This window comes from Lottia gigantea (assembly GCF_000327385.1).
Source record: "Lottia gigantea unplaced genomic scaffold LOTGIsca_21, whole genome shotgun sequence".
Classification (NCBI taxonomy): domain Eukaryota; kingdom Metazoa; phylum Mollusca; class Gastropoda; family Lottiidae; genus Lottia; species Lottia gigantea.
In genome coordinates, this window is record NW_008708458.1 from 1994958 (window position 1) to 2002709 (window position 7752).

Consider the following 7752-nt stretch of genomic DNA (forward strand, 5'->3'; position numbering starts at 1 on the left):
ATTAAACTCTTTCAACCTGTGTATCAACTATATCATGTCTATCTAGGTCACAAACTGATTTGTAAATTACCACTTGCACATTCCGTATCGATATGCATACTGTGATGTATTCAAATAAGAACACCGTGAGTTCTATACTATAAGTTTAATACTTGTTCACAGTAGGTAAGATGGCTGCCAAGCGTCTGCACGTGCGGCAGAAAAGATATATATATAGCATACAATAATCTCGATACCAAAGCACTTTGAAGCATAATCAATAGTCTCGGTTTTCCATGTCAATATATTACACATACTTACAGTAGATTCATAATATACAAGTTATACTTTTCATTGGAAGCGAAATGAAATAAAATGTTGAGTCCTGATTATACTATAAGCTTACAGAGAACGAAACTTCACTGATTTACCGTCACAGTAGTAAAGACGCAATTGAGACTATATTTATACAAAAATAATTTTTTATTTATATAAGGAAGTTAGGTATGAACATAACATATAATTCAATGTTTATTTTACGAGGTCATAATAACCCAGAGTGGGACAGGTTTTATCTACAGAAACTTGATATCCGCAGATATTGATATATATGAGATAGATTTGATTATAGGGGAGGCTACGATTCTGGTAAGCAGTTGAAAACTACTTATAATCCGACTCGAATAATCATGCGTACTATTCATGAACTTAAAGCCTCTTAGCTGAACTCTGGGGACATAAGTCTACCAGCAGAGTCAATCACTCAGTGTTTGAAACACTTAATTGAATTTATTTGTATCATCTTCAAAATGAAATATGACGGTAGCAGGTTCGGTTACATGTTACTAAAGATGCCCCCGCGGTAGTGACATCCTAAGCATTAAAGATTTTGTAATAATAGAAAGATCACCTATATACTGGAAATGTTACTGTACTTGTTACAGTGTTCTTGTGTATGCCGAGAGTCACAACGTATATTATTTAATTGTAGATGAACAGGAAGTCGGATTGTAATTCTAAAACGTATTATGGATAGCTGAAATTGTACGCTTATCACCTGGAGAAAGGACAACATTCATTGTGGGTGACAGTTGAGTCTGTCAATTCATTCGTCCATTCATTAATTTGTTCATTCTTTAATGCAAGGCACATAACGCGTGGGATTCAAAAATATTCATATTTTCGTCACCGTCTAATAAAGAATTGTCCTGATAAATCAACGTGAATTTGAATGAAAAATGACTGGATGATTGTAATCATATATTGCTTTTCGTTGCAACATCTGTTGCTTTAGTGAATCTACAATGAACTTTTAATTTTGTTATTCCAAATCTAATTTGTAACGTATATTGTTAAATCATTGATGTGTATACTGATTAATATTAACATACCAATGAATAAAATAATTTATTAAAGGTCTATCCAGGAATAGGTCGAGGTAGTAATAATGTTCATTTTCCTTTCTCAGTGAATCTTCGGGTTTTGTTTTAATCTTTTGGCAGAAGGAAATAGAAGACGATTTGAATTGTACCAGTGTCTTCATTGTGAACTACAGGACGTTTTCCGTCTTTATCTTTGTCAAAAAGGCTTTGTTTTCCAGGTAAAAACCTCAACAAGCAGACTCCTTCGCTCCAGAAATGATACAGTAGGCAATATATCTTGGTTGCAATAGTCACCTTTCTTCTATCACGGAATTTTGTAATTGCAGCAATTTGGTTGGGTTGTACGTTAGCGAATACAGCCAATCAGAAAATCTTTAAACAAAGAGCCATAACGTTTACAGTGTGTTTATCGAGGGCTTTGAATGGCTGTATTCGTAGGCTTACAATCCATTTAAATCGCTCCATTCCGTGTTACAAGAAAGGTGGCTATTGTAGTCAAGCTATCAGATAAATTTTGCAGTACCTCGACCATTGTGAAGATGATGAGCTTCAAAGATTGGTATTTGTTAATGCATTTTATGAGTACTAAGAGGGCACTTTACCTATGTACACATTATGATACGTCGAGGTCAAGTTTTTCTTCTTAAAAAAAATCAATATCATTATGAATATTATATTACTTATAAGAAATGAATTGATACGCCAAGCAAACAGAGTTTGTTTACTTAAAAAATATAACATGAAAGGTTGTAAAACTTTCTCTCGGGGAATGAGTGTGGACTTAGTGCAGAGAGCTGTGGCGTCATTTAAACTTTGGAGGTCGAGGAAATCCCATCCTGACTTATTTTCGGGCGTAAGTATGATGACCAATGCGTTAAAGATGAAACCGTTTCTAGGATAGGTATGTAAATTGCTATAACTCTTTCTTTTTGTTTAATATTTCAGATAACGAAGAGTCATGTCTTCCTTTCTCTTTTTACTACTGTGTACGGGTATAGGGGCGATATGGTCTGCCAATATACCACCGCTTTCCAAAAAGGTACTAATGATCTCTATGGATGGATTTAGATGGGATTATTTGGACATGGTACCAGAAACACCTCATATCAAACAAATGGCAGGGAATGGAGTTCAACTGAAATATGTTAATAATACCTTTATAACTAAAACTTTTCCTACTCATTATGCTATAGCTACGGGTAAATATATTTTGTTAATTATATACTGCCGTCTCTATTGTCTGCATTACAAATAGCTTCTATTTTGTTTGTTTATTATCATGTATCAATATTTCAACTTAAAAGTTTACATGACCCGGTGGGTTCGTTTAGCAGCATTGCCCAACTTGCCAACTTTTGTGTTACGGTTCTGATCGTTTGTACTTGGTATTTATGTTATTCCAGATTTTGCCATGAAACTATAGTTTCGATTTCCCTAACAGATCTAAATTATAAATGAAAAGAAAATCGATGCGGGACAACAGATTAAAATATTTCGTTTCATGTGAAACAAATGGCCATTTTGAATTTTATGAGAAACCTTTAGTTTCTTTTTATAAGTCGTTTTTGTGCAGTTGAGTACGATGCGGCAATTGGGCAAGGCGGCAAAACGAACCCACCGTACATGTCCTGCCTCTCAGCAACATCAAGGACTCATTCACTCGAATGGTTCGAAACTGAGATATACATAATATTGTATACGATTCGAATGTTAAACGTAGTTCTTCAGTCAGAATATTAAAAAGAAAGTAGCTCACCGACGAACTGAATAAATGATTCGTTGTTATCTACATGTTCCTCAATTATAGGACTGTGGGAAGAAACTCATGGTATTGTTGGTAATTCAATGTATGATCCTTTATTCAATGAGACGTTCAGAATGGGAAACACAGAAACAAAATGGTGGAATGAGGGCGAACCAATATGGATCACTGCCAAGAAACAAAATCTTAAGACTGGCACGTATTTTTGGCCTGGTAGTGAGGTTAAAATTCAGGGAATGTATCCAGATATATGGAAACGGTACAACGGGTCTGTGCCATTCCGAGATCGAGTGGACACAGTTGTGGATTGGTTTCAGAATGGACATGTAGATCTTGCCACCTTGTATTTCAATGAACCTGACCACACTGGACATTTATTCGGACCATTCTCTGATGAAATCAAAGCCAAAGTAAGGTATGTCAAACAATGATCTTTGATAATGTCTTTTCAACAACTCAAACCATTGATTGGACTAGTCCATAATGGCCATCTCTTAGGTCTTGAGGTGACGAAAAAGATATATAGTCTGGAACTCAAGTATAATCCGATGATGCAAAATTTAAATCAAATGGACCATACTTTTTATACATTGTATATTGAACGGACTACTTTGAGGAAACAACGCCATGCAAAATGATCTTTGTATCCCTTTATACTCTGTAAACAATTCATACTCTGTAAACAATTCATATATCTGTAATCAAAATGAAAGAGATGAACAGCTTTGTTTGAATATACCAAGTTATACAATATTATAATCGATTGTAGAGAAATGGATAGTCTATTGGGTTACCTGATAAACAAATTAAATGAAGCTGGAGTATTGAGCAGTTTGAATATTATATTGACAAGTGATCATGGTATGACAGAGGTTAATAAAACAACCAGGGTATGTAACTCTTGCACAATGATATAATACTGTTGAACAATAGTTGTATGTAACTCTCGAACAATGGTATGTCATACTCTTGAACAAGGGCATGTAACTCTCGATCAAGTTTATGCAGGTCATGAACAATCACATGTTAGTCTTGAGCAATTGTAAAAAACTGTTGAAAATCGTATGTAACTCGAACAAGGGTATGTAACTTTTGGAGAGTGTGTTTGTCTTGAACAACGGTCTGTTATTTCTTGAGCAATGGTATGTTATTTCTTGAACACGGGTATGCGACTCTTGAATTGAACAAGAGTATTTAAATCTAGACCACGAGTGTGTAACTCTTGAACACGGGTGTGTAACTCTTGAATTGAACAAGGGTGTGTAACTCTTGAACAAGAGTATATGACTCTCGAACACGAGTATTTAACTCTTAAACAGGGGTATGTAACTCTTGAATTGAACAAGGATATTTAACTTCTGAACACGGGTATGTAACTTTTGTAAAAGGGCATGTAACTTGTGGGTCAAAATATAAATGGTGAAATACATGCTTCAATTGAATCATGATTGAAAACCGCCTTAGTCAAATAAGTGTAATTTGTGTTTTGTTTTTGTATTTATCAGAGTTTAACCTTCAAATTTCAGATCATCTATCTAGATGCGTATGTAAATCCTGATGATATTTATCTCATACCAGAATCAGGTCCTGTAGCCAATATTTTACCAAAACCAGGTAGAGAAAATATTGTATACAATGATCTACGTGGTAAACATTCTAAGATGACGGTGTACAGAAAAGAAGACATACCCGAACACTTTCATTATAAAAATAACCGACGAGTAATGCCTATTGTCGCCATTGCTGCTGATGGTTGGATGATCGAATATGTAAGTATACTGGCCCCGTGACAGTAAACACTATAACGTTTTGATATAAAATATATGCTCTACATGTTGTTTGATTAGGTTGACAGCAGTCTCGCTTTCTTTGATGTGCATTGACATTTACATACTTGTATTTCGAACTCCTTTTACTTAATACAAACTTTGACCAAATGGTAACTTGAAATTGTAGGCCATGGTATCATCGAGAGCATCACATCTCTTCAATATATATCACTCTCCTCTTTATAACCTATATTATGCCTTCGTCCATTTGTGTATGTTTTTATCATTAATTTTTCAGAATTCCTCCAGTATGGGCAAATGGGACCCACGTGGTAACCATGGATACGACAACCGTTTGTTGGATATGAGACCAATTTTTGTAGCCCAAGGTCCCAATTTTAAAGACAATTATAAAACAAACTCTATTAATTCGGTTGATATATACCCAATGTTATGTGCCTTGTTAGGCATTCAACCAGCTCCTCATAACGGTACACTGGATAACAGTGCTGAATTCTTGGATATACCAGGATTAGTTAGTGGTGGCAGTCAGAAAGGGGAAATAACTCTTATGGCTTTAGTCATGGCGATCATCAGGCACTTATCTGGATAAATGGCACACCCGAATATGATGATGTTGGTATATAACAATATGTGTTAAATGTGCAGCTGATTTCATGCACAAATTTATGAAAAAAAAATTCAACTAATCAAATCAAAAGACCAGGCCATTGTTGAGAAGCTTAGTAGCACGTAGAAACTTCAATTAAAATGAACGAGTGTGATTTATATTTTAGTATGACTGTAACTGCAACCTCAAATAACAATAAGTGTGTGAATGTTTATGTATCAAACCGACCTAGGATTATAATTACCTCAAAATAAATCAAGTAACTCTGGGAAGGTTGTTTCTACCCAATTTACTGACCAAGAGCTACACAGCTCTACCGTTCTTTGTCGTATCAAAAGGTGTAAAAGATCATAAAAAGAAACTGACTGTTAAGTTCTATATTTAAAATTGGGTTAGTTAGTCACCTTACCTAGTGCAGTGATTCTAATCAAAGAGCACAAATTAATACAATACCTTAGTAGGGAATATTAAAAACAAACAAATAATTCATAATCCTGCAGCAATGATTTTTAGTATTGAAAGTAATAAAGAATCCATCAGACATGTCAATAAGAATTAATTTCGATTAAAAGAGGGTTTGAGTCTCTCAAATGAACCAGGCCAGTAGTTTCAGGACGCAAGTAGTCCCTCAAAAAATGGGTTGCCTCCCCTGAAAAAATTCTGACAACCGACCCATTCCATTACATCAACTTAACAGGATACTTTCCCCCCTCGAACAACAATTTGACCACGGGCTTGAAATATACAGTCCTATGGTTGAGCAGATACATTTAGACTTTGAATACGAGATATCTTAAAGTTTCGATCGGTTGAATAGCTTTCTTGTTTGCCTTCATGCTGTAGAATGTCCTCAATTCTGTTGATATACGAAGTACATTTGACAAAAATATTGAATTTCACATCCTCCTTATTTACTTATCCAGGTGATTACATGTTACACCTGGCAGAGGTCGTCGACAAAGAGAAGTTCTTTTCAATAGACGGCAGTTGTATTTACCCATGAACCCATGTATACATTGTAGTATACCTTTTTGTATTAAATTGATTCCTGATAACAATAACTATTCTTGTATGTGGTGATGTTTTAATAAGAAGACAATTGCAAGTGTAAAAATAGATAAAAAACAGTACCATTGATATAAAAGAGGTATTTGATAATTGAAAATTTTACTCGGCGAGCTTCAAACTGTGTACGAGAGAGTCGTCATGTGCTCAGCTACATGTAGTTCAATAAAGCCCATTATTAATAGATTATTGTCCAACATTCAGAAAATTGAACTAAACACTTCAGAAAGTCTCACTCATAGTCATAGAGTAACCATCGTATATATTTTAACCGTCGTATATATCAACGTTAGGAATTACGAAACGAAACACGAATAGTTCCATAGATTCTTAATACCTGTTTCTTGCGGCATTCATTTTGAAATTCGCACGAAGACAATGTTTAGCCCATCATAAGCATAGTACGTTTCACACTTCCCAGGGCACCAAGAGCATCTCTGTCGACTTTTGGGACGTCTAGAACCGGGGCTGGAGCCTGAAATGATCAATTCACAATTGCATAATCAGAACAAGTATTGATTCATGCAAACAAGGAATTTAGTTTCTCATATAATGTCCAACCTAGCAATCTTTTCTTCAACACGGGTACAAAGGGAAACAACTTCTCCACCAGTTTCGTCTATTGTATTTAATACTCCCTATATACGTGAGATATGAAGAACAGAGAAAATTGTCAGTGTACAACAAAGATGCTGTGGTGTTACACTGGACAGAGAGGTTCTCAGTCGCAACGTTACCACCGATAAAGTGAAAGCATCCTCTGAATTGTAATAAATCTTTATCTCACATTTGATTATTGGAAGAACATTTTGTATTCCAAGCAAACTAATGATTAAATTAGTGCAATCGGATATCAACAGGTAATATCGGGAAAATGAGGACTGCCTTACCTTAGGTGGTTGTGGTGTGGGTATATCTAATGGAGGAGAGGGTGCGGGTGGAAGACTAGGTCTTCTGATTGGTGCTCGTTGTTTTGGTGGTGTTTTCGGTGGTTCTTCGTCTTGCTCTGGTTTGGATTCTACCGGTTTTGGTGGGGGTTTAGTAGTGGGTGGAGCTTTACGAGGTTGTGGAGGAACCACTGGTTGAGCGAGATATTTTTGCTTAGGTGGAGGTGCCGATTCCACAGGATCTGGTTTGGGATCGGACTTTGGTTCTGGTTGATTC

At 35.6% G+C, this 7752-nt stretch overlaps 1 protein-coding gene across 1 annotated transcript; it reads left to right on the forward strand.

The window, feature by feature from the left end:
- The first annotated feature begins 664 nt into the window (after positions 1–664).
- On the forward strand, positions 665–7752 carry LOTGIDRAFT_214482 (hypothetical protein). Its single transcript, XM_009054187.1, has 8 exons — positions 665–1129; positions 1191–1579; positions 2307–2560; positions 3169–3538; positions 3893–4013; positions 4650–4892; positions 5191–7063; positions 7479–7752. The coding sequence occupies exons 3-7, from the start codon at positions 2320–2322 to the stop codon at positions 5503–5505; spliced, it is 1290 nt and encodes a 429-aa protein (XP_009052435.1). The 5' UTR covers positions 665–1129; positions 1191–1579; positions 2307–2319; the 3' UTR covers positions 5506–7063; positions 7479–7752.

Excerpts from the sequence above, each read along its gene's own strand:
- LOTGIDRAFT_214482 (XM_009054187.1), top strand. The coding sequence starts at position 2,320 with ATGTCTTCCTTTCTCTTTTTACTACTGTGTACGGGTATAGGGGCGATA. Across the intron at positions 2,561-3,168 it reads TCATTATGCTATAGCTACGG|GACTGTGGGAAGAAACTCAT; the intron begins GTAAATATATTT and ends CCTCAATTATAG. Across the intron at positions 4,893-5,190 it reads ATGGTTGGATGATCGAATAT|AATTCCTCCAGTATGGGCAA; the intron begins GTAAGTATACTG and ends TTAATTTTTCAG.